The 27,128-nt window shown below is 52.7% G+C and overlaps 2 protein-coding genes across 2 annotated transcripts; both read right to left on the bottom strand.

Moving 5' to 3' along the window:
- Positions 1-375: 375 nt before the first annotated feature.
- On the bottom strand, positions 376-24,514 carry GNAI3 (G protein subunit alpha i3). Its single transcript, XM_080358324.1, has 9 exons — positions 24,276-24,514; positions 12,181-12,223; positions 11,931-12,072; positions 10,848-11,005; positions 5,065-5,193; positions 2,401-2,530; positions 1,994-2,147; positions 1,029-1,230; positions 376-833 (listed from the first exon to the last, which is right to left on the bottom strand). Exons 1-8 carry the CDS (start codon positions 24,391-24,393, stop codon positions 1,040-1,042), a joined length of 1,065 nt encoding a protein of 354 aa, XP_080214450.1. The 5' UTR covers positions 24,394-24,514; the 3' UTR covers positions 376-833; positions 1,029-1,039.
- A 1,015-nt stretch (positions 24,515-25,529) lies between these two features.
- On the bottom strand, positions 25,530-26,867 carry GPR61 (G protein-coupled receptor 61; the record flags this gene model as incomplete). The annotated part of the gene is made up of 1 exon (XM_080358262.1): positions 25,530-26,867. The coding sequence occupies one exon, from the start codon at positions 26,865-26,867 to the stop codon at positions 25,530-25,532; it is 1,338 nt and encodes a 445-aa protein (XP_080214388.1).
- Between the last annotated feature and the right edge of the window lie 261 nt (positions 26,868-27,128).

Genomic DNA, 27,128 nt, shown 5'->3' with positions numbered 1-27,128 from the left:
CAGCTCCGGCGCAGCGGGGTCCGGTCCATCCCATCCCATCCCATCTCTCCAATGGATGTGCTCACCGCAAAGTTGACTCGATTTTACCCAGAACAAATCTGGATTTGGATACCGGCGTAAACCAGGTTCACCCCAACCATAAGCTAAAAAGCCCTCGCTGATCCTGCTGCAGGAGCTCCTTTCCGAAGGCGTACGGGAGCAGGACGGTGACAAACGACACGGCAGAAGAAGCCGAAGCGATCGTCAAAAGCTCAAAGGATCCTTTAAGTAGTTGCAGAAATATTAAATCCTGACCATACCAAGTGTTAAAAACAAAGAGTTCCTGCTAAGAGGAATACTTCTGCATGATCTGGTCACATGTGCATAGTTAAGTGATTTGTTTGTTTGTTTGTTTTATTTTTAAAACAACATTTGTTTGCAAATAAAGAAATAAAATTTTAGTAAAGTTATAGTTTTCTCGATGGAAAAAAAATAAACAAACAACGTCAAAACCAGACTAGTGGTGGCTTGTTAACCGAAGAAAAAGAGAGAAAGCTACATATCGAAAGGTCTGGAATCCAGCACCTCCCCTTCACAAGAGCTGTACACACTGGAGACCACGCCATGCGAACGACGCCAGGAGGATCTAGTCACACTAACAGTTGTCCCGTCTCGACCTAAACTTCAACATCCCATATCAAGAAAACAAAAAATAAAGGTCCCTAATACAGAAGATTGTGCTAAAGAATGCGACGGTTTCCGCATGCTGTTGGCAACCCTGGTCCCGGTCACGCTCGCCGCCGTCCCCACCAGGCAGCAGAGACCTCGCTTCTCTAAACGCCGCATCGTAAAACCTGCGGGGAGAAGAGCGAGCGTTAGAGACGGGAAGGTGGCACCGGCACCGGCACGGCGGGCGCGGGGTCACCGGCACGCGCGGGGTCACCGGCACGCGCGGGGTCACCGGCACGCGCGGGGTCACTGGCACGCGCGGGGTCACCGGCACGGCGGGCGCGGGGTCACCGGCACCGGCACGGCGGGCGCGGGGTCACCTCCTTCCCACTCAGTAGAGCCCGCACTCCTTCAGGTTGTTTTTGATGATGACGTCCGTCACGGCGTCAAACACGAACTGCACGTTCTTGGTGTCGGTGGCGCAGGTGAAGTGCGTGTAGATCTCCTTGGTGTCTTTCCTCCGGTTCAGGTCCTCGAACTGGCACTGGATGTACGCCGCCGCCTCCTCATACGTGTTGGAGCCTGAAAAAGATAGAAGATCCCTCGCTTTGGCCAGCAGTTCACGGTACAGAGATCTTTTAAGTCCACATTAAGCTGCTTGCAACCATCTGCCTTATCCAGCTCCAAATCCACCGTTAACCCCTTCTGGTAAATCTCAGGTCTATTCCCAGCTCCTGCTCAGTGACCTTGGGCGAGTCACTTGCTTCCGTGACCCCGATCCGGAGGGGCTGGAAGGGAACATTGTGCGCTGGCCACGGTGACGCCTCACACAAGAGACACGTGGTTACAGCAGGAGAGTGACAACGGAACAAGCAGGTTGGGAAGGGACGTTTAAAGAATAAATGTAAATGCCCAGAGCAGTGCCGAGGTGAAGCACCGTGTCTGTGCAGGGACGGGCAGCAGAGGCCGTTGCCAAAACACAGACACAGCGGAGCAGACAAGTGAATGAGGATGTGGATAAGGTTCACAGCCTCTAAAATGGAAGTTAAATGAAGGTATTGTCTCAGTAATGTGTGGAAAATGCGGAGTGACCTCGATTTGCTGGAGTGCAATACTTTGCTATACGTACTCCGGGCCATAAAACACACGGACAGCGGGTGCTGTGAACCCCACACACCCACGAGTGCATCTCTGCTGATAAATGAGCTGTCAGCTAACTGGACGGCCCAAGAGACAGAATTAAGGAAATAAGATAAGCTTGTAAGTTCTCTTGGACTGTGCAGCCTTGGACTGACTCATCCCTGGCCCTGGTAGCAATGAAACAGTTTCCCCAGCCCAAGCTCACCCGTGTACTCCGGGTAGCAGATCGTGAGTGGGCTTTTCTTAATCTTTTCCTCAAACAGGTCTTTCTTGTTCAAGAAGAGGATGATCGATGTGTCCGTAAACCACTTGTTGTTACAGATGCTGTCAAACAGCTTCATGCTCTCGTGCATCCGGTTCTGAAAAATAACAGGAGAAGGACGATGCATCATTGTGGAGCAGTCAGGGGTGGACACGGGGACAACCTCCCTGTAACCGGGGTCTGGAGAAAATATCATTTACTCATTATGTCTATCAGTTTCTGGGGAAATATACCACAGGGAGTGCTCATCCTCACAGCCAGAACTCTGCCCACTCCCATATAGGACACGCTGGCACTTGCTCCCTCCTCCCTTTGTGGTGCCACATGCTGGTAGCTCCACCATAACGTACCATTTCCTCGTCCTCAGCCAAGACGAGGTCGTAATCGCTGAGGGCCACACAGAAGATAATGGCCGTCACACCCTCGAAGCAGTGGATCCACTTCTTCCGCTCCGACCGTTGGCCACCGACGTCAAACATCCTGGGAGAGGGAGAAGAACCGTCTCAGAAGCTGCGGAGACATCCCTCCCCGGCCATGGGGATGGAGGAGGCTCAGCTAATGACTTCTAAACACACAGGGTCCAGGGGACAACAGGGACACGAGCACAGTCACAACCGCGAGCCCACGGGATCCCTGTGCTGGGCACTGCAGAGCCCAAACCTCAAATCCTGGGCTCAGTTTTGGGCCCCTCGCGACAAGAAAGATCTTGAGGAGCTGGAGCGAGTTCAGAGAAGGGAACGGAGCTGGGGAAGGAGGAGAAGGAGGTTGAGGTTGGATATTGGGGAAGATTTCTCCCCAGAAGGGGCTGTGGGGCATTGGAACAGGCTGCCCAGGGCAGTGCTGGAGTCGCCATCCCTGGAGGGCTGGACAGACGGACATGAGGTTCTCAGGACATGGATGGACTCGATCTTAAAGGTCTTTTCCAACCAAAATGATTCTATTATTTTAAAATCCTTTTGAGCAGGAAGAACGAGCTGTTACCTACGCGGCTCTGCAGAAGTGTGCTGATTCACCAGGCCACGCTTGTTTTGTTCTCTGTCTCCTATTTCCTTAGCAACAACCCATTCGCCTGACTGGACTCCAAACACCTACTCCCCGTCAGCCCTTCCCGTTCAGTGGCACCACGGCTCGCACAGGATTACCTGCAACACGCTACCTGCTGCTCCTCACTGTGAGCCAGCTAAAAATTAATGGGCTTAAGAAACACATTCATGTATCCAAAAAACCCCAACAATCTGGGAGCAACTATAGTTTAAAGGTTGCAGAGCTGCTTACAGGATTTCTGTCTATAAAAAAGAGATGCAAGTGTCTTGGATAGCAAAGTATTTTGCAGAGAAGCAGGATTGCCCAGGATGTTCTGAGGGACTGTGACTTAATTAAATCAAGCCAGATACAAGTCAATATCTGAGAGCTATGAAAATCATAAATATTGATTTGTTATCAGAGCAGACAAGAGAGAAACTGCCCAGGTTGAGCCAAAAGCAATGCCATTTAACGACGGCAAACAAGGCACACAAGTGCTGTTCAGCTCGCTCCAATCTATTTAAGGTAAATCGTCCCCGTGGACCACAGGAGGAAAGATGAAAATCTCAGCGAGGATACAGGCTGTTTACTGAGCTTGTACCGTTCGCTGTTCCTGCACGGAGGGATCTGGAAAGGAACAGCATCCTCGACAACTCAGCTTCACCAAACTAATCCAAATTCGACTCACGGTGGCACCGAGGCTGCCTCAGCCCGTTATTAATGTCTGAGATTTAACATCAAGGCTTCTGTCACGGGAGAGATGGCAGCTCGCGGCTTTAAGATGTATTAATGCTTTCCTTTGTGGAGCAAATCCCTCTGAGACGAGACATCTCGTGTCTCGGGCTCCGCACATGATCAATGACTCCAGGCAGCTTCGGGAAAGAGCGATTCCCTCTTTGCATCAGGGAGGCACGACCGAGCGCTCAGTCGTTTCGCCTCAGAAATATGGGTTATAACGATTAAACGGAATCCGCCCTCTCCTCCCCTCCTCAGACGTGATGATTTTCAGCAGAGCGGCGCACGCCGTGGCTGGGAACACTAATCCTAACACATCACGACAGCAGACGAGTTCTCCCTGGACGCACCAGAAGCCACGTAAACAGCTCGGTGATGCACAGCGTTCAGGCTTTTTTGTTAAAACCATTCTTAAGACAGTTCAGAAGTCAAAATGCTACTGTTCTCCCAAAAAAAAGCGTGCAAACAAGTCATATTTTATAAGCAACACTTGGATTGTTACAGCTCTTTCAAACACAAGCTCAAAATAAGCCAACAAATGCTTATTTCCAGGCTCTGAGCAACAAAGACTTGAAGCCGTTGCCACAGAAGGGAACTGGCTCAAGATACGGGTGCTGCTTGTCCCTACACCCACATTACGGGACACGAGTTCCCAACCGTGGGGCTCCGGGCTGTTTGTGGGGAGCGCGTGGGGACCCAAAGCGAGGATTCTCTATAGCAGCAGATGGGGAGCGAGGAGCAAACTAAACCGCAGCCGCTACGGAGGTTAGAGGAGCTGGGTTAGGGACACAAAGGGACACTGCCTAGACCAGGCTGGATGGCCGTGGGGACACGCGTGTCCCGTGCCCGCAGTGTCACACTGAGGCCGCTTTGTGTCACTCGGCACCATCACCTGCAGCCTGGCAAGAGCAGCATGCGGGAGAGCTCTTATCTCCCACTTCCATGGAAAGGGTTAAATTCAAACTCAAAACCCAGGAGTCAGTGTCCTTTTAGTATATATATATATATATATATATTTTTGGATCCTGTAAGCAAGCAGTCAGTACCTGTGTCTGCGATTCCAACATAAAAGCAGCTGAAAAGAACAAAAGAAGGCAAAGAAAAGTCAAACCGGTATCTCCAGTGAGCAATGCCAGGAGAGAAGGAGCGTAACGGAGGCGAGGAGGACAGTTACACCAGGGCGAGACGCGTCCCAGCGCCGGTGGGACCTGCTGGAGCCACCGCAGCCGCGGGGACCAGCGCTGCCCGGCACTTACTTGAAGTACAGGTCCTTGAAGGTGAAGTGAGTCTCCACGATGCCCGTGGTTTTAACTCTGGTCCGCAGAACGTCCTGCTGAGTCGGAATATAGGTCGGCTGGGATATTCTATCCAAGTCATTTAGGTAACTAAACCAGAAGAGACAACACAAGAAGAGCTTTTCTTAGTCTGCTCACTCGCCATGAATCTTTTATAAACTGCAGAAGAAAGTCAACACGGCATTTATTCATCATCTTCACATAGTGCAGACCTCAAAGACACAGTGAAACCCTCCCTTGGGTCTATCCCGGGGCCGATTTTCATGGGTTTTGTCTTCTTTTGACCCCTCCCCAGCTGACCTTGCAGCGGGTGCTGGGGAGGGAGGCCTGATAAGCAGCTCACACGAGAAGTGCTGCTGCTGCAGAAGCCGTGCCAAGGCTGGGATCTCTTGGGGCAATTCAAGGCAGTCAAGGTCTTTTGCATCAAAGCACAAGGCAATAAATCCAGCGGTTCGCTTTTAAAGGGCAAGGAGACATCAAATGAACCAGGAGGAAAGAATGAAGCCTTAAGAATTACCCCCCAAACATTCACCTCCTGGAGCAAGAGCAAACCAACACCACCCTAACGCTGTTTCTCCGCAGCATCGAGGCAATGTGCCCAGAGCCCCTTTGAAGTTGGACACAGAAACAAGAGGTCTCTATCATCGTCAGAAATCCCGCTCCAGCCAGCAACACCTCCAAATTCACTTTTCCTGCTAAGGGAAGGCAATGGCTCCTGCGCTCGCCAAGGAGACGACGATCGCTCCAGCGCAACCTCCAGCACCTACGGCCACGTCTTCATCAGGAGCGGTTTTTCATCAATAAAGCCCCGTGTGACTGAGATTTTAGTGGCACAACGGCTTTACGCTCCCCACCAAGCATTATCATGGATCCCTTCTCAACCAGGGTCTGTCCACTCAAAAGCTGCGCCAGGAGCCCCAAAGTTCCATTCGCCTTCATCACCAACTGATCAACATCCTCCTCCCCCCTCCATCAGCTCCAGCATCTCTGGCTACGACTGCTGGTATATTTGCAGAGCACCGACCTATTTTGCGAAGCCCAGAAGAACCCAGCCGACCCGGCAGGCTCCTGCCCGTGCTCGCCCGGTCCCGCGGGGCCCGTTCCTCAAAGCTGGGATCTGTGAGAGGTTTTAGTCCAGAAAGGGCTCATTCCTCTCTTGCATTTAGCAGGATGACAGGTTTGTGAATGGCTCTTCAACTAGAAACGCAGCACCCAAAACTCAGGCTTAGGATTGGCTTTAGTTTCAGCTCAGTAAAACAGAATTTGGGAGGTACTTACCCTCATTAAGCTTGTTATGAAATATTTCTGCTGAGGAAATAACACACCCAGATTTTTTCCCCTCTCGCTTCCCCATCAGTGTGTTTTACTGGGATATGGTGGTTCAGAAGCTGATGAAGCGCTGCTTAAGAACCGACCCAGCAAATCCCAGCAGGTCCGGGTCACAGAGCCGCCCGGCATCACCGGAGTGACAAATGTACAAGCCGAAGCTGTAAAACATCTGCTCCCAATTGCTGGCATTCCGCATCAGCAGCCTGGCCACTGAAACTGGTATTAATTCCTACTTAAAGGCTTTTGAGATGGGCAGTGAGGAGTGAAGGGAGCCGGGCAACTCCCACCAAAGGAATCGCAGAGCGCTCGTCAATCAGGGGAGCAGATTAAGCAGCGCTCTCCTCGCAAGCCGCCTGCAGAAAAATAAGCTTTGCCAGATTAATTCCAGGCGGACTCAAAGGGCAAATAAATACCAGATCCCCCAGAAATGCTTAAGTAGCTGCAAGATCCAGCACAAGGGATTTCTCGGGAGCAGAAGAGCCACACAAGTGCGTGAGCAGACAGCATCTTCCAGCCATCATCATCCTCACCTTGCGGGATGCAGTTGGCTTTGCGGGCAGAGGAACCAGCTGTGCCCACCCAACAGAACCAAGGGCTGTTGCGACAGGACAAGGGGTGATGGTTTTAAACTAAATGGGGGAGATTCAGGCTGGACGTGAGGATTAAATTGTTGGCCCTGAGGGTGGTGAGAGCCTGGCCCAGGTTCCCAGAGAGGTGGTGGATGAACCATCCCTGGAGACATCCCAGGCCAGGCTGGACGGGGCTCTGAGCAACCTGAGCTGGTGAAGATGTCAACAGGAAAAGCACCATCTGACACTTGTGGTTTTGAGCAACTCATAACCCACAACCTGCTCCAGTCTGTCTCAAAGTTTGACCACGTTCCTCACAAATATTGTTTCGAGAACTGAAAACATAAACCTTACCGAATCTTTCTTACACTAATCTTTCTCCATCCCACGCAGTTTGAATCCTTTCGCTGAGGTTGCCACACTAGTTCCGCACCTTGGATCCCTGTGTTTACAGAGCTATTTCTCATGCTTCACCACCACCCTGCATACACAAGCTTGCAAAAGGACAAGTTTTGTTTTGTTTCCCTTCTTTTCCCACCCTCCACACGAGGGCTGGAGTGAAAAGCGCTGACCAAAAGCCCACAGCGCGACTCGTGTTTGCTTTAGTGGCCCTCCAAGCCTTCCCAGCACATCCCGCCCGCCCTGGCACTGCTTCCCTGTCTGCGTGTGCGAGAATCTGGAGCTCTGGTGTGATGAGAAACCAGCCCAGCTCAGCTCACACCGCTCCAAGACGCACTAAGAGGGACGTTCTGAAGCCGACAGCGTTCGGTGGGTGAAGATAACGCATTTCCCCTCCTCCACACGCTCACGCAAACCCCGGGATGGTTATTTTCCTAACTATTCGCCTGTGTTTCCTTTTAGCGCCGGGAAGAATGCTTTCAAGGCCACAAATGGCTCTGAAAGCTCTGAAAGATTCATACAAAGCGTTTATTCTGAGTGGTTACGGCAGCCTGGGCTCCGGGAGGGGGAAGGAGGGGCTGTGACCACCCTGCCCGAGGCACAGCAGCAAACAAAAGCCGGGAGAGGGGACGCGAGGGCAGAAAGACACAGGTTTGGTACCCGAATGGGTTCGTATTTGCAGCCAAACTCCAAGCTTGGAAGAAAAATTTATCACTCCCATCCATGCAGCCTGAAAATGCAAAAAATATTGTTCCTGCACAGGCTGAGCGCTCGCACCGTTCATCATCTCGAGCCAAGAAGAAAACAGGCGAAGACCTGATGAAACACATTGATGAAATGCATTTCTTTTGCAGAAGTCTCCCTCATGTTTAGCTGGATTTTGGCAGATTAAACAAAGGTAGCAGAGCGGGATCTCTGGGAAAAGGGAATGCTCTGCACTACATCCATCAATTCGAACGCTTGTTTGGGCCAGCAAAGTCAGACCCACGCCTGCAGCTGATGGAAAAGCTCGTTCCCAACCCTGAGCTGTGGTCCCGAGGTGCCGCTGCTCCAGGGGAATCGCGAAAGGGCAGCAGGAGGACGACACGATGCGCTGCAGGCTCAGGCTTGGAAGCAAAGAGGAGGAAAAATAACAATAAAAAACCCCCACAATGTAGGTTTTATCCAGCGTCATGTCAGGGAATTCAGGCCAAAACTGCCACCTGGGAACAAGACAAGATGTGCCAGAACGGAGAGCGGTTGATCAGGAACTGTGCTAATTGCCTGTGAGACTGCAGTTAATTACCTACAGGATCTGCAGACTGGTGCCTGCAGGAGCTTTGGGAAGAGCAGTGAGAGCAGAAACACAACATTTGAGATACTGTGTGTGCCTGCCCACATTTCCAAGTGTCGGATGGGGGTCGCTGAGGATGCATGAGGCAGCTGCAGCCTCAGCACCCACAGCTGGACCACCAAACTCTGCTTTGTAGCTGTTACACTAAGAATTGTGCACAAAGGCCTGAAACACTTCCCCATGGCATTGACTCCAGATGGGAACGCTGATCTACAGAGGTGAAGAGAAATGGGAAGTTGCGATAAAGCAAGTAAAAGAAATATCACCCCATCCTGGCTTGTAGCAGCACTGGCAAAAGTAAATTCTCCCAAGAGAATTGTGCACAAAAGCACCTCCGTGCTCACCAGCACAAGAAGGGATTGCAAAATACTCCATCTTTTAAGCGTGGAACTAATTGGGTAATAGCAGAAGATAAGGCAGGTCAGGAGCCACATGCTGAGCGGAGAAAAATAAGATACTGCCTGAATGCTCATCTGGGCGGCTCGTTCTGGGCAAGACTGGGATCCTGCGGGAACAAACAGGCTGTGAACGGTGCAGTCGTGCTCTGCGCTGAAGGAACCCGCTGGCAGCGCTTCCTCAGAGCTGAGTTGCTCGGCTACCGATGCAAAATAAAGCTGCTCTAGTGCAATTTCCTGTGGTCTCGGGACAGGAAGCAAGATCCTCTGATGCGCCGATCAGGGAAACGCCACGCGGGTCATCGTGGGGCTGACAGCGGTGCTGGGCAGAGCACACGCCAGCAACCGGTCCCAGAGCTGTTCCCACACAGACCAGTACCAGAATGGGGCGCGAGGGGGTTGCAGGTATTCAGGAACAAGAGGAACATTCCAAACTCCAGTCTCTGGAAGGCAGTCGGGTCAAGTGGGCACCTGCTAAAGAATATTTCTGCCCTCTCTCCCCAATGTGCTGTTTCTGACCCGCTTTCTCTGCCATCTCCTCTTTCAACGCTGACCACCGAGACCACAAAGCCAAAATCCCACATTTTAGCTTCCTCCTCCAGAACCACTTATATCTTCTGCCTTAAATCCTCTGCTCAAAAAGTCCTGACACTTCCCTTCTCTTCTCCACATCTTTTCATTGAATTATCCCCTCATTCACCCCCTCCTCATCTCTTCCGTCTCCCTTTGGATGTGCAGTTTCCTCCTTGCACGCACAAACCTGAGAAAGCTCGGATGTCAGCTCGCCCCGATCTAAACCCAGTAGTGATACCAATCCTGAAAAATTCCATCTTTTCCAGCTAAAAAATGCTCTGTGCAGACAGAGCCTGCGGCAGCCGAGCTCTGACATATCTAAGGCTTCTTTATAACGCACTTCCAAACTAGTTTTCCAAAGGCTTAAAATTCGGTTAAATGGTTAAGTGTTGAGCTGGACATGGGGAGGCATGCTGAACCCAACTCCATCCTTTTGGAGTGTCAAGTATTTGTTCTAGAGCTCAAGCACGTGAAAGAGGGAAAAAAAAAAAAGCAACAACTGTTTTGCTCATTAAAAGCAACAGTTTCCCTCCATGCACTAACCTGCCTCTTGGAAATAAATGAGGCATTTAGTCAAAATTCTTGTTAACCAGCCAGCAGCAGCCTATTTATCTAGTCGTAACTTCCCAATTGTGTGAGTTTTAAAAGCGGCACAATAAGCAGGTTTAGTGACAGGCACAGGAACAGAGCGAGAGCCGTTCAGGGAAAAACTCTGAATATTGATCTGCAGGCATCAGGAGATCCCACCACTGGAAACTGTTGCTCGTCACAAACCTGGGAGTTTAACACGGGCTCATTTTCAGGAGGTGCGACTCCTGTGTGTGGGGATAAGGAAGGAGACAGAGCGGGTCACCTGTTGCGACAAGGCACCTTCATGCCAGCTGGGGAGTTATTCTTCCACTAAAAAGAGTCTGGCAAATTCAGCTCAGCACAAAACAAGGGATGAGGGTTCGGTTGGTTGTTTTTCAATACTACATACAGGGAGGACAAACAGTAACGCTGATTTTGCTGAGCTAAGGCACAAAGTCACTCCGAGGGTTTTTGTCCAGCCCTCGCCACTCAAGCACCACGTTTTGTCACCCCGGCCCTTTTTGAACTACACTCGCTCAGCTCTGGAAAGCCCAGAGGCTGGTAAATGGTTCTTACTAGGAGGCGGAGTCGTTGAGCTGGTACTCCCTGGATCTGCTGAAGCAGGCCTGCACCCCGCCGTCCCTCCACAACCGCTTAATGACGCCGGCCAGCTCGGCGGTCATCACGCCTTCCTCCGCGCTGCCCGCGAGCACGAACAGCTGGCGGGCATCGTCCTGCGGGAAACGGGAAAGCAAAGCCTGTTAGCACCGATGCCCGTTTATACCTTCACAAATTACAGCGAGGCTCAACATCAGAACAACCCCCGGGGCTGCAGCAGCGGCTCCGAGGAACCGCGGTTCCCTCTCGTTGCTGCTCTTCTCCCCCAAATCATCAAGGTAGTTTTCTCCTGTGGTCAGAAAGGTTAGTTCTGGGTGAGAAGCTCCAGCGGTGGGGTGACGCGCTGATGGCGGTTGGCACAGGGCGCTGTGCTCGCCACAGCACCGCAGGGACCAGTGCGCAGAAACGTGAACATTCAATAACCCACATTTCAGAGGAAAAGGAAGAACATCCATGTGCTGCTATAGACTGATGAACTAAATGATAAATTGCAGTTTTTAAACCTCTATTATAGTGCCATGCAGCATGGCAACAAGGGAAAGCTTCAGCTTCTGCCACCCTGAAGCGCTGAACACTGGTAACAGCCCAAGGAATCAGTAGAATTGGGGGGGGGGGGAAAGTGGGGCCTCAGACCCCCAAAAAACTAATAAGACAGGTATGAGTAGTAAAAATTATTAAGAGTTATTTGGCTCAGCTTAAAAATTAGCTGGCACAATGCTGTGAACCACTAGAGAGGACTGATGTCGAGCAGTTTAACCCAAAACTGAGAATTCTCTTAAAAATTCCAACAGTTTATCTAAAGGTTTGGGGGTTACTTTTATTTTTTGAGCATTCAAACCACTGATGGTTCTTACCCATAACTTCAGTAAAATACTTGACACTTTATACCAGTAACACATTACAGTTTATCAAAGGTCTTTCGCTATTGTATCCTGTAACAAATCACATTTCCACTGTGAGTGTTGTGGACTGAGTTTCCAGGATTCAGTGACACAATTCACAGCACAGACTCAGACTAAGGGGAATAAGTGAAATACTTACGGCTCTGGCAACTTCCCCAAAGTCTATCTTTAGCCTTCCCATGGCTCTTATGATGGCGATGATGGACTGGATAGTATTGCTGTAGACAACCACTTTATACTGTTTGCATTCCTCCTCCGAGTAGCCGTCCTCATGAATAATCCTGAAAGGAAACCAACGTGTCACCACCCGAGCCAAACCAGGAGGGCCCCGCTGATGGCGTATTTCAGCTCGCACAGATCGCGGTTTACACGCCTGCGCTCTCACTTACTTCATCTGCTTCACAATGGTGCTTTTCCCAGACTCCCCAGCACCTGAAAAGCACAAAAATATTCCTGTTAGTAAAAGGAAAAGCAGAATTGTGCATTGCTGCTGGTGACAGGGATGGCTGAGGAGCACATCCAGATGTACTTCCCAGGTTTGACTTACAGATGCTGACGCTTATTGTGCATTCATCTGCTACAGAAGAAAAAGAACACAACTTAGAGTTTCTGCATTTCCAGACTACGCGTCGTGATCACTGAGGCTGTAACACCTGGGAGGCGGCTCTGGAAACCGGGGCGAGGATTGATCAGACACACATTCATCAAACAGACATTGTCCCGGCCCTCTCTTCCAGCTCAACAACCACACTCCATGGCAGCCCTACAGCTCCGTGCAGCATCGGCTGCCGCTGCTACCGGGCTGTGAGAGAAGAGTCTGAGCCTTGAATAACTAGGTGGGTGCAATCGCAGATCCTGGAGCATTTTCACCCAGAACACCTGATTTGGAAGCCATCTCACATGCTGTGCAGCGGGAGGGAAGCAGGTGCAGCGCGGAGCTCAAAAGCACGTGCAAATTGCTCTTGCAGATCCAGGTGAAGCAGCTTAAGATATTCAAGCCCAGAAAAACGTTACTACATCAGAGCAGGAACACCAAATGTCCTTCTCTGCTGAGCACAAAGTTGGCCAAGTACCACCCAGCATCTTTCAAACTAACATGCTTTTTCTACAGTGGAAAGACGAGGTGCAAGTTTAGCGTAGCGGTGAGCACCCCGATATCGCTCCTGTGCTGGGTACCTTGTAAAAAGCTCCGGCGAAATTCAAAGCAGATACCTGTCTAGACTTGAAGCGGCAACTGAGGCGTCTGTGAATCAGCAGGAGGAAGATGAGGGACCAGGGTTCCTGCTGGAACCCACAGCTGGGAGAGACTCACCCCGGCACACCCATCCAGCCGCCCACAGAGCACGCACGGCAAACGCTCACTTAGTAACACGCTCCGTTCTCTGTCGTTTCCCACAATACGAAGGTTATTACTCTGGGAAGGGGAGGATGAAGAGACCCACAGGTTTAGCTCGGAAACGAGCCTTTGCCACGGGACATTTCCCACTGAAATCTCAGACCTGTGGTGCTCAGCCACGCCGGCATCACCATCAGCACAGAAACCTGCCCCGGCTGCCTGCAAAAAAACAGCTCGTTAATCTGTTTTTCACAGCTTTTGCTCCCAAAGCACGTCCCTTCCCGCAGGCCCGGGGCAGCACCCAATGCATTTGCACAGCTCATGTGGCAGCACCTGCTCCAGGACCCAAAACCAGCACATTACTGGGTCCGTGGCGCTGGGCTGTCCCATCATGACACGTGCCAAACACACGCGTGGCCTCAGCGTGTCAGTGGAAATCACAAACCCACAGTTTGTACTTTCCACAGCCACCCTCAACAACCCCGGTGTTAAGTCGCTGCAATTTGAACACTCCATTGGCCCAAAACAGGGTTTTCTCAGCCCACAGGCCCAACAGCAGGAGTTTAGAAGAGGCTTTTGAATGTAACCTCTCCGGCTTTCATTTCTCATCGTCATATTTGCTGTCATTTCCTCCTTAGATTATCTTAAAATACTCTGCTTGCTGCAGCAGGCAGCGCTGAACTTGTACTACCTGTCATTTGACTGACAAAACAATATCAGCTACAATTATGCCATGACAACACAGCCAAGTCGGTTATACAACACCAATTCAAACCATATTCCTTTAACTCCTTCCCTTCTCGTTCCCAACCCCCGCACACTTCAGCGGCAGCTCTAGAAGAGCAGCAATCACGCTCTTAGAGCTTACTCACCCTTCTAATACTCCACAGGTAGGGAATAGCGACCCAAACCCTCTCAAGCTCCCTCCTGACCAACACACAACCCCGATTTGGCTCCTGCAGCAGCCACAGCAATGAGGACAAGTCGCCTCCTCTGGGACGTTATTCCCAAAGGAGTTTTTCCTGATATCCCGGGTTCTCTCCCAGACTCGCTCTCTGCTCCTGCAAGAGTCATCCAGCCAAGGTACCTCATTAAACTCCCATTTAGAAACGTCTGCCCTGCAGCTCCAGAACCATTTGCCGGGAGCTCCCGCTGGGGTGGCAGCTGCTTGTGGATGCGACGGCCGACGTCAGGCACCGTCTCATCTCAACTGCTCCAAAAAAGCAGCATTAACGCTGCCCGTATCTATTCTGAGCCACCTGCACTACATCCTCCCATGCAGCATAACGCTTTTCCAGGGGCTCCTCTCGCTTTGTGCCTTTATCTTATCCCCCCATCCTGCAAACAAGGTTCACAATCATTCACGTTTTATTCTCCACCTTGGACATCTCCAGGTCTCACTTCTGTCCTTTGAAACTTCTCTAAATATTTGCAGATGTACACACGGCACAAGCTGCTCTCCTCCTTTCTCCGGCTCGCTGCAGTGGCTGGAAAGGCTTTGCTCACAGAGATCCATGTTGGACCTACTCAGTAAACAGCTTTTAATCCGCACCCTTTGTTCCCTGCAGCTTCATTTACACCAATCCGTGGTGTTTACACTTCCAGGGTGGCTTAAGCCTTCAGTCAAGTACCTTTAGTAGAGGGAAAAAGAGCAGGAATTTAAATGCTACTGAAACATTGCTCCAACCTGCAGAAAACTGATGCTGCACATTAGAAATTAAGATGAGTGCAAGTGGATGGAGTTACACTGGAATTCTTAGGGACTGTGGCCTCCGGGATCGCCGGCGGGGACCAGACGGGGAGCTAGAAAGAGCCCGAAAATCACAAAACATGACACCACATCTTACTGGGTTCAAAAAATATGAAAGAGCATTACTGGGATGTTTCTCACTGTAAAATAACAGCAAAGCTTCCCTTTGTGCTCCCATGAGCACAGCGCACAGGGAGCACGTTTCGGCACAAGGAACCGAGGCTGACCTAAGCGCGGATGTCGTAACTCCATGGAAAAATGGCTTCAGAAGCCTTAACTTCTCGTTTCTACAATTAGCAGCGAGGAAGCTCTGTCTGCCCCAGCTCTGCCTGCACACCAAGAGCAGCTCATCTGCGACCACAGCTCCTCCAGCCCCCCAAATAACAGCCCAAGTGGGGTGAGCTGGGCAGCAGACAGGTCCCTTCCCCTCTGTAGGAGGGAACCTGAGCAGCTTTCAGACCATGGTGGTGCTGGGAGAGCCGTGCAGACAATAAAAGGGAAATGATCACCCTGGGGTGTTCCTGTAGGAGATGGGAAGCCAAGCAACTCGACACGCCGGAGATTACAGGGAAGGGAGCAAGAAGCGAGCGACCAAAACCCAGCTTAGACTGGGAATTACAGGTCTAAGCAATTACACGCTGGATAAAATGTTTGATTTTAAACCAGTCACTTCTTAACTCATCCTGCTTGGGAAACGAGGAGGGCAGGTTGAGGTCCACACATGTCTTCTAGACAACAGCATCCAGCTCGCTGCTTCAAAGGTACAATCTCTTCTTCTAAAGCTGCATTAAAACTGCATTAAACTGTACTTCAGGTGGGGAATTCCTCCTCCAATTAAGGAGAAAAGCCCCATGGCATCTGAAAGTTCCTGAAGAGAAAGGAGGTCACTGCTGACACAAATTCTTACTAGAGACACTGCAGAGATGCACCTGGAATATCCACTAATGCACAAGCGAGGAACACAAGAATTAGCGAAGTGATGTGTTGCTGAATTCCAGCCTCCAGAGCAGAGCGCGCACAGCTTGTAACTACAGCAACAGCCCCGAGCGGCTTTCAGACCTCAGCAGGAGCTTTGCCAGATCGTTCCTGAGGCGGGATGATGCCGCAGCCCCTGCTGACCTCCGAAATCCATGGGAATTTCTCGGTGTTTCCAATATTCCCTCTTAAACCAGCTCAGGAATAAGCCCAGATGTTTCACTTGAAGAGCTGAAGCTGCGGGGCTGAGTTGCAGAGCCGAGCTGAGCCTCTGGTGCTGAACCGCCTGGCTGGGCTCACAGCCCACCTGCAAACCCCAAAAAACAAACCATCTCCCCTCTGAGAGACTAAAAAGCGGCCAAATCGACCCAAAAAGCAGCTGTGAGGAGTCCAGCCCCTAAAATACAAGAGGAACCATCGCAAGCATGGAGCAGGAGCTCCTCAACCCATCACAAGCCCCAATGGATGTTATCTCCCTGATAAAACAGATGTTTCCTTTTGTCAACATTTATCCAACAATCCACCCGGCCAAGCACATGCAAATACTTCCCCTTCGACACAAACACGATCCCGAGGGTTTCCCACAGCCCTGCCCTCCTGCTTTTGTTTCTGGAAGGTTGAACCATCAGATCCTCCTTCTCTTTGCCGCTTCCCTCCTGGTTTCCAACCTCATCACGCTGAACTCTAATCCTGACGTCCCCACCTTCCTGCACGGGTGTTTCTGAGCAAGAACAAGCTGCCACCACCACCAACACTCCTATCCCCCCTCATCTAGAGCTTTTTATTTCAATACCCCCCTGGAAAGCTCTTGGATATCATGAGGCCAAGGGGAGCTCAAAGAGCCGCAGAATCAAATACAGCAAGAGCTGTGCTGGGAATCAGCAAAAGAGGAAAACACATGAGAGAAATGAGCGGTGTCGTACTACCAGGCCTCAAAAATGCAGTTATTGTTAGAAAAGTCAACAGGAAGCAGGACAGCTTAGCCTGACACTTGCGCTTTTACAAGAACAACTATACGTCAGGGAAAAAACATCCATACCAATAAATAGGGCATCTGGGCTGACTGGAGCTTAACTCGGAGGGAAAAGCAGCTAACGCTGCAGCACGAACCACTTGAAGTTGTCGTTGCCTCTGGACAAAATGAAAAAGGAGGCTAGTTTAAGGAATGCCATTTTGAACACATAACGAACACGAGCCTCGGGGTCACCTCGGCAGCTCTGGGGCTCCGCAGCCGAGGAGCTGCACAGTTCCACTTCTCACAGGCACTTCATGTTGCAGTTGTGTTTATTTTCCATACGAATCTAATAATGTCTCCATATGAAAAATAAATCAGGGAAAGAACCAGACTCACATATATCATTCAGCCATTCAATATGCCTTAAAATGCTGCTTGCACGAGCCACAAAAATTCACTTTAAACCATTGAACTGTAAATGGCTCAGTAATGAACATTAACCCCTGAGCACTCAAGTGTTGTGTTTTACAAACCTTTTTCTTTTTGCCTCAAAACAGTCAAAACAAACCTTGTTTTATTGGCGGAGCTGGGCGTCTGCTAATGCACCGACACCGGATCTGAGGGACCGTTGATGTCACCAAGAAATTGCTTCAGGAGTTGCAGAAACAGGCACTAAATCACACAATCACAACATTAAGGAGTCAAAATTTTCTTCCTGATAAAATTAAAAATGGAAACTGGAAAAAGGAAAAATAGGCAGTTTGGTTTTTCTCCCCTTCTTGTGCGGCTGCTGCACAAGATCTTAACGACCGTGTAAACTCAGAGGAAGGGCTGAGTAAGAGGACAACCGGTTTACAACCACTTGTAGCCACAGACAGACAGAAATTGTTGATGTTCCCCCATTGTCATCCCTTGAGCACAATATATGTTGAAGAAGTGATTGTATAAGCGAGTCTTCCAGTGAATCCGGGGCTCTGGTCCTATGTGGGATGCTCATTTGCACTCAAAATCTGCACGGCCAACGTGCAGGAGCATCCGAGTGACAGCACCGGCATCCTGAACTTCGACAGCACCAGCATCCCGAACTTCCACAGCATCCCTTTTTACCTTTGATATAATTCCTCGCACAATCACAAGCAACTTGTATCCTAAACACTCAAAGAAGCCCCGAATTCCCTCTTCCCCCAACCAGAGCGTTCAAATCCTTCCCCAAAGCAGCTGCCAACACCTCGTTCTCTTGAGGAAAAGGCCCCTTTGCTCAGTGAAGAGCCAGCCCGGGACTTCTGGTTTGCAGTTGTTTTCGCAGCTCTTTGAACAGCGCTCCTGGGAGGTTGTTTTTTTCAACTAATTGCGCCTGCTGCTGAGCAGCGCGGGCTCGAAACACCCACTGATCAGCCACACGCTGCCGCGATGTGTCTTTTGGCTGAAGATCAAACAAACGTCTCTCCCGGGCACCCGTCTCACCTCCGGCTCCTTACGTTCAGACCTACGTTTTTATGTTCTTTATGTTCAGATTTAAATTTGATGTGTGATGAGAGGCGTCCAGTGAAGTGCTGCAGCGTGTCACAAACGCAGCAAATGTCTTCCCTGTCGGGACAGTCACCCTGGATGTGCTTCACAGCAGCTTGTTCATCCTCCAGATGCCACGGAATAACGCAGAACACTGGTCCTTCTCGGGCAGGATTCACATCAGTGGGTGCTCTCAGAGATGTGGGATACAAAAGGCACCTTCTAGTCTGCTTGGACACTAGCATGGGTGGAATAAACCAGAGAAAGGCCTATAAAATGGAAATTATATCAGAAAGCAACTTGGAAAAGGAAGGAATAGTGGGAAGAGAGCGGTTTGGAAAAGATTTTCAATAGCCTTGTCTCCTGAGTATCAAGTTTCTTCTTGTGATGCGCCTGTTTTTAGAAAGTCAAACATCCACAGATTCTGATGCAGGGACAACAGTCTCGAGTTGGCAAAAACACTTATCAAAATAAGCAACCGGGTGGGGAATGGACCATTAGTTCCCCCGCTGGGGGAAAAGCTCATTCCTCAAAAACGAGGGAGTTCGCGGCTGGACAGAGACCCCAAAACACAAAACGCCAGGAGGCCAAGCTCCCGCTCGCCCCACAATTCGGATCCTGCGCGTTGTTTGTTTTTAAAGATAACCCAGCCTGGTAACGAGAGAAGGTTAAATGAGGCAGAGAAGTTACCAAACACCAACTGAGAAAACAAGAAACAAGAGACAGGCATCGGATCGCTGCCGGGTACCTGGGGGAGCACGCTGTGGATCACCCGAGTCTTGCCACCCCATTTACTAGATAAATAATCAGCATCTGTCAGTCATTTCAGATGTAAACCCTGTTTTAGCCATTAGGACACTGTTGCTTGATCCCACTTACATGAGGAACAAGCGCTTTTTGTATCTAAAGTGAGGAATATCATTCCTTTACAGCTACAGTTGCTTAAAATTTTAAAAAGCCATGTTCTAATTCAAAAAATTCCCCTTCGTAGCACATTCTGCTCTTCCAAGAAAAGTTATTTCAATGCTCTGCCTCAGAATTTAATGAAACTTGAATCATGTCCAGAGGGCTCTCAGGGGATAGGATGAAATCCCAATTCCCCAGCCCGTCGCTCCCATGCGGAGCTGAGCTGCGTGTCAGAAGCTGTCTGTCCTCAGCATCCTGCTCTGCGTCCGTTCTTGGTGGACAAAGGGCAGAACTGAAAACCAGGCAGAAGATACAGAGATCCTGCGCTTGATCCTCGGCCGGGTGGTTGGGAACACGCTGCTGTGAGCTGTGGCTTTGACATCAGAACGTGTATTGGGTCCTCCAAGAAGCTGAACAAAGATGAGGAGCACTGTGTCTTCAGAGAGAAGATGTGACCCATTATCAAAGTGCTCCGAGCGTTCCTTGCTGCGCAGTGGTGACCAGACAGTCCGGGCAGTTCTGCATGGAGATGGGGATGTCTCGGACATCGAGAGCAGTTTTCCCAACCTCAGCCTCCCCGGTGCAACTTGAGGCCGTTTCCTCTGCTCCTGGCGCTTGTTCCTGGGGAGCAGAGCCCGACCCCCCTGGCTCCAAGCTCCTTTCAGGCAGTTCAGAGATCGGGAGGTCTCCCCTCAGCTCCTGTTCTCCAGCTGAACACCCCAGGTCCCTCAGCCGCTCCCTATAAGCTAATTGGACTGAAATATTTCATTTCTGGCTTGTGAAAAGGCAGCTTGTGGCTGAGTCTGGCTGCCGCGTGGCTGAGAAAAGTCTCCATGTGGCCACGAGTCACAAGATCCACACTGTGGGCCTCAAAAAGCTCCACACACAGCTCAGGGGTCAGAGAAGACAAGGGCTCGGGTCCCCGTGTCACCTTCTGCAGCCCCGCTGGGGAGGACGCTCAGAGCCACCACTGCAGGGCCAGGACAAGGAGACCCACACCCAACCCCAGAGCTTCGTGTCACCTCTCAAGGGACATTAAAGCAGCTCCAGAGCTGAGGAGTGGCCGGGTCTGACACCCCAACGGTCCTTCCACCGCAGGGACCCACAGCAAAGCAGCTGCGCTTCGAGAAAAGCTACTTCTGGTTAATGATATTATAATGAGCTGCAACAGCTTGGCCTCGATTTGCATCCCTAGAAGGTTCTATGCTTTAGCAAACCAGAGCAAAATGTTGTTAAAGCTTCAGTGCTGAGGAAGCTTTGATGAATTTGGGGGGAAAAAAGGCTGGAAAAAATCAGGCTCAGCAAAAAGCTGGGGCCTCCAAGAGCAGCAGAGCTCACAGGCTGCTTGGTTAGTTATGGAGATGAAGGCTATTTTAGAACAAACTTATGCTTTTAATTACTTTTGCATGAATTAGCAGGACCACTTCAACATAATTACACGGAGTATCTGAACCCGGTAAAATAGTAAACCAGGCTGAATAACGGCATGTTTTAGGCACAAACAGTTCAACCCTGGCTGTTCCCGCACAGTCAGAGCCACAAAAATGCCATTTGCAGAGAAGCAAAACTGGCTGGATTTGGCAACGGGACAATTTTGTGCATCCAGCAACGAGCTTTGTCGCTAAACATCACACAAAAGCCTCCCCACGATGTGCCAGAGCTCCCGAAAGGCACTGAGGGTCCAGGCTGGCACCTCGGCCAAGCAGGAAGGCTCCTGCACCCTCCTCCAGTTTGGCTGCTCGTCTCCCACTGGAAAAACCCCCCAGGTTTCGACGTCAGTGAAACCGCGTGTCTGTGCCTGCAGAGACGCGTTTTTCTGGGGGCAAATGGGGAGAAAGTGAGGCAAACAGAGCAAAAAAGAGAAAAAAAGGGGGGCAAAGCAAAAAGGTGATCAAAAAAAGGGTCAGTGTTTAGCTGAGGGATTCAAGCAAGCGCTTGCAGGCTGTTTCATGCTGTGAAAAGCCTTTACCTGTTGCTGCAAACCGCTGCTGGCGTTGGCACACAAAGCAACCCCATCCCACGGGCAGGGCTGGCACGACCTTGGCTCAGGCACTAGTCAATGCTCAGGTTTACTTTTGGTTTATTAAAAAAGAAGAAAAACGCTCAGGAGTTGCTCAATGTGCAGAGTTGTGAAAGGGAAACATCCGACCCACCTCCTGTGATCACCAAACCGCAGTGGCTCCGGGAAGGGAGCACACAGCTGAAACCCCCTCAAACTCCTCTGCTTCCTCCCTTGCCCAGAAAAGATGCTTGTGGAAGAGGGGAGGAAGTCAAACACACCAAACCGCCCCCCCATTTTCAGTCCATCACTGATTCACCAAACTGTCCAAACACCAGAGCTGAGAGAACCACCACCCCTTGTACCAGCATGAGCCTCTTCTTAACCCACATAATTCTGCAAAGCCCAAACTAGGGCAGTTATTTTAACGGAGCTGGGGAAGAGCGTATGGACTCCAGGCTTTATAGATTTCATACATATATATATATATATATATATTTCTTTCAAACTCCACTGCATCAGCAGTACTGCAAGAGTTACATAAACCACCGCATAATCTTACAACCAGTTAATGATACAAGACACTGTGTATCCTACACATTTAATACTGTGTTATGAAAATGCTTGTTCAAACAACGGGAAAAACACCCTCCCGAACTTTTCCATCAGTGTCTCAATGCCTTCCTGCCAGGATGTTCGTTCCCACGGCAGATAATTTTCTTGTGGCAATTAACTGTTCTGCTTTACCCGCATGTTACCTGGGCTGCGTGCGGGGAGAGCACATTTTGGCATTTCCCTTTGATCGCCAGGAATCATTACACTCATTTTTAAAACAAGAAAGCCATGACATTTGAGAGATTGCAGCTTACAGCCAGGTGCAAACCTGACCCGAGATAGGCTGGTATTTTTAAATGAGGGTAGATACAGATCGCTGCTCAATTATGCCAGAACTCCAGAGAAACGATGCACACGAGCCCTGACCTGCAGACACGTTCAGAAACGGAGCGATCGGGTATTTTGCTGCCATCCAAAGTTAACCAAGGGCCAAAAGGCAGCTGCTGATTGTACTTTTAAAAGCCTCCTTGGTCTGTAGTGCTTTAAAACAGATTATTGTACAAACTTGTGGAAACTCCCTCAACTCTGTCGCTTGCTGACCAGGTCAGTCTTGGCCCCGGAGCCATCAGTGTCTTTTCAGTATCATCACAAAGAACACAAAGAGAGAAACAACTGCGATATAAAAATATGAAGGAAGAATTATTCCATCCAGAGGACTTGCAAGTGTTGCTTATTAACACCAAAACCAACGCCTGGCGAACAAAGGATTATCTTGACACGCAGCCAAGAAGTTTTCTACATGAGCACAAGATCGCAAAGCTCAGAACACCCCTTGCAAGGGTACAAATAAAACCAGGCTAAATGGAGAGAAAACATAGGGAATCTTAGGACAAGGATTGCTTGGAAAGCAGAATTGTTTGTTAACACATCCTGCTCTAACAGGAGACACTCGGCACCGTAGTTCTGGTCCTCACAAACTCAATCTGTCTCCCCCCAGATGGAAAATGTCACCGTAACCAAAAAAACCCCCTAGAGGTCAGGAGAGAACGACCTACATGCCCAGATGGTGCAGCCACCGCCCCGCACAACACTGCAAGGAAACGGTGTCAGTCGCAGCCGGGGGATTTCAGAGACCGGCGGCTTTCGCCTCCTCTGCACCCGAGTTACTTATCAGCCACAAGAACTTCTGAACGTGGAGCAAACATGGCAAAACTTCCCTGCTGAGGAGAACTGCTCGTTCTCCCAAGGAGAAATATTCCATTCGGCTCCTCTCAAAATGCACAAATGCATTTAAGCTGGGAAAAATACAAGCACAGAGAAGTGGCGCTTCCTTTCTCAGCTGAGATGGCACCAGGGCAGCAATAACGCTGGTTTAGCGACACCGACACTGGTTTCACACGCCTGCAACTCTGCAGAACCAGCTCGGCTACACTGAACTGAAATCGCCTCCCGCGCACAGTCAGATCCCATCAGAGAACCCGCGGCAGCGCAGGGAACCCGGCGGGGTCACCGCACCCCGGGCCAGCACGGGCACTGCTGGTCCCACAAACACGGGTGCCCAGGGGGCATTTCCAGCCAACTGCATGAGAAAATGGTTTAATTCCACAACCCCATAATGAGGAAAAAGCTTAAGAGCCAAGCCCCAACTAGATACCATCTGTATCTGAACAAGCACAAGCGCTCCCTTCACTCTGTCCCACAAACACAGAGATGAAAGGACGTCTGCGCCAGCCCAACAAGCACCTTCTGCACTCAGAGGCCCAGCCCGAAGCCACCGGGGAGGGACCGTCCCCAGGGGCAGCCGGGAGGGGACAGCTCAGCCACAACCAGGGCAGTTGCTTCATCAGGCTGGTAAAAAGCCCCACACTGGGACAGCAGCAGAGTCCCCTCACCCGGGGGGGCAGGACAGGGGTGTCCTCCCCTCCTGCCCAAGGAGGGGACTGGGGACACAAGGTGGGGTGAAGGGACAGGAGCGTACCTGGGGTCGGGGACCTCGCGGGTGACACAAAGGCAGAGCTGCCACTTAGAGCAGCCTTGTCCCAGCCCCCCGGGACCCTCCAGTCGCTCCCCAGCGCTCCCCCAGCGCTCCCGTCGGGGTCCCGGCCCAGCCCTTCACCTTCCTCACACCTCCCCGGGCTCCCTCTCACCGCTCTCCCGCTAAAGATCCTTCAACCTCGTGGACCCCCTCACATTCTCCCTGAGCCCTGGGAAGCCCCAAAGCCCCTTCCGAGTCCCAGAGACCCCCCAAACCCCGCAGGCCCAGGGACACCCCACCCCCCACCCTAAGCCCGGGAACCCCCCAAACCCCCTCACTAAAGCTCCCTTGGCCCCCCCAATCCCCCGCCTCGCCGCACACACCCCAAACTGCTGCCGCCTTCACCCCCTCCCGACCCCTCCCGAGCCCAGGAGACCCTCTCCCCCCACGGCGACCCTCCCCAGAGCTCTCCCACCCGCTGAGCCACCTCACCGCCCCCCCAACCCGCCCCGGCCCCTCCTCACCGAGCAGCAGCAGCTTCACCTCCTTGGCCGCCTTCTCGCCGTCCTCCCGCAGGTTGCGGTCGATCATTTTACTCCGCTCCACCGCCGCTTTGTCCTCGGCGCTCAGCGTGCAGCCCATGGCGGCGGCGGGAAGGCCGGCGGGCGGCCCGGCCGCCGGGAGCGGGCGAGGAGCGGGCGGAGAGCGTAGCGGGGCCGGTGCGGGGCTGCGCCTCTCGGGCCGGGCGGCTCCCTGAGGCGGCGCCGGATATCCGGTGGCCCCGCGGCGGGGCACGACGGGAAGTGAAGTTCCTCGCGCGGCACGCTGGGAGTTGGAGGCGGAGCTTCCGCCTCGGTAGAGCGGGGCGTGGCCGGAGGGAGGTGGGGATGGCGTTACTTCCGCCTCGGTGCAGCGGGGCATGATGGGAATCGCGGGTGACGCGCCGGAGTTCCGCCTCGGTGCGGCGGGGCATGATGGGAGCTGTAGTCCGGGGGGGGCTCAGTGGGGCACACGGCCCCCAGCGCCTCCAGCGCCCCCAGCGCCCCCAGCACCCCGTGCACCCGGCGACACCCTCTGCAGGGGACATGGGACCGGGGCGCTGCGCTCCCAGCCCCTGTCCTGGCTGTACGGGAGCCACATGGGGAGAACTCGGTGACCCCGTCCTGAGGAGACCCCCCATCCCCATGGCAGGACAGGAGTGACCCCGAAACCCAACACCCCCCAGCTCCCACACTCAGCCCCAGCGTGGGACACTTCAACAGAATCGGTTTGGTTGGAAAAGCCCCTCAGGATCATGGAGTCCAACCATAACCCACCCCTGGCACTGCCCCATGTCCTGAGAACCTCATGTCCGTCTGTCCAGCCCTCCAGGGCTGGTGACTCCAGCACTGCCCTGGGCAGCCTGTTCCAATGCCCCACAGCCCTTTGGGGAAGAAATTGTTCCCAAATCCAACCTCAACCTCCCCTGGCGCAACTTGAGGCCGTTTCCTCTGCTCCTGGCGCTTGTTCCCGGGGAGCAGAGCCCGACCCCCCTGGCTCCAAGCTCCTTTCGGGCAGTTCAGAGATCAGGTCTCCCCTCAGCTCCTGTTCTCCAGCTGAACCCCCAGGTCCCTCAGCCGCTCCATCACATTGTGCTCCAGCCCCTCACCAGCTCCGTTCCCTTCTCTCAACTCGCTCCAGCACCTTAAGATCTATTATGGGACCCCCCTGTTCCCCCCAGTGATGCACTCAGACCAGCTCTGCCCTTGCAGCCGTGTTTGCCCCCAAACCCCGCAACGCTACAGCTCCGCTTTGGGAGAGGTGACCATGGGCACGTAGACCCCGTCCCCCTCACGCCGCTCCGTCCCCTCGACCGCGTCCTCCTCGATCTGTCCCGGGATGCGAAAATCCACGGGGGGCTGGTCCCGCTTGGGGCTGGGGGTGCGGGGCCGGGACTCGGCGGGACAACCGGTGCCTTGGAGGAACTGGAGGAAGTTCTCCTCGATGGAGCCCTCCCGGCTGGGCAGCCGCAGGTCCTCCTCGGGCGGCTGCTTGAAGAAACACGTGAGGAGCCGTCCCAGCTCGCCCCGGATCTGCCGGTTGAGGCACCCGTAGAAGAAGGGGTTGGAGGTGAAGCAGAAGTAACCCAGCCAAGTGACCACGGTCTCGGCCGCCGGCCCCACCAAGGGCTGGGCGCTCAGGGCGGTGTAGAGGTGGAAGGAGAAGTAGGGCAACCAGCAGAAGAGGAACTGGCCTCCCACGGCCAGCAAGATGGCAGCTGCCTTGCCCCCCCCGAACGTCCTCTGCGGGGTGGTGCGCGGGGCGCCCGAGGTGGTGACCATGGTGGAGCGGCTGCTGAGCGACTCGGAGCGGCGCCGTGGCGTCTCCATCCAGGTGGGGAGGGGGCCGTGGTGCATGGCGGCCACCCGTGCCACCTTGAACATGCTGCAGTAGACCACCACGATGATGAGGAGGGGCAGGAGGAAGTAGAAGGCAGCGAAGAAGACAACGAAGAACTTGCAGTAGGGACCGCGGCTCCACTGCAAGGAGCAGCCGCGGCCGGCGGGCACCGGCGGGCGGTCGGGGGACAACCAGCCCAGCACGGGGACGAGGGAGGTGGCCACGGCTTTGAGCCAAACGCCGACCAGGACGCAGGCCACCAGCCCCACCGTCATCCTCACCTCGTAGCGCATGGGGTGCACCACGTAGTAGTACCGCTCCACATTGATGGTGGAGATGGAGAGGATGCACATGCTGATGAAGCAGACGCTGAGGAACAGGTAGACGCGGCACATGGCCTCGCCGAAAACCGGGCTGTCAAAAACGGCCGAGCCGGACAGCATCTCCAGCGGCATCAGGGTGAGGGCGGCCAAAAAGTCCACCAGGCAGAGGTGGAAGACGAAGACGAACTTGCGCAACGCCGGCGTCTTCACGATGACGGTCATGACGGCGGCGTTGCCCACGATGGCCGTCAGGTCGATGAGCAGCATGAAGAAGAGCCCCACCGACTTGGAGGCCACGTCTTTGGGTTTGCCGTCGGCTGTGCTGTTGGGGGGCATCGGCCCCGGGGGGGGCTGGAGCCCCCGCGCTGCCCTAGAGCCGTTCCAGGCCCACGGGGCGGGCAGGGAGGGCTCCATCCTGTGCCGCCACGCCGGCGCTCAGCGGCACATCGCCCATCCTCGGGGCGGCCAGCGTGGGGGGGCCGGGCATCGCCAGGGAGTCACATCCTCGCCTGCACTATGCCGGGGGGTGGTCCGGGGCTGGGTGCTGCCGTGGCGGTGGGTCTCAGCGCACCCAGGGGTGCCCCCCGGTCCCCCTCATCTCCCCGCAGCGCTGGGACCTGCGGGGAAGGTTGGGCTGTCAGTGGGGGGGGACACGATCCAGGGGGCACCCAGGAG

This window comes from Nesoenas mayeri, assembly GCF_963082525.1.
Source record: "Nesoenas mayeri genome assembly, chromosome: 23".
Taxonomy (NCBI): domain Eukaryota; kingdom Metazoa; phylum Chordata; class Aves; order Columbiformes; family Columbidae; genus Nesoenas; species Nesoenas mayeri.
Note: the sequence above shows the minus strand (reverse complement) of the source record. Positions and strands in the feature narration are given on the sequence as shown.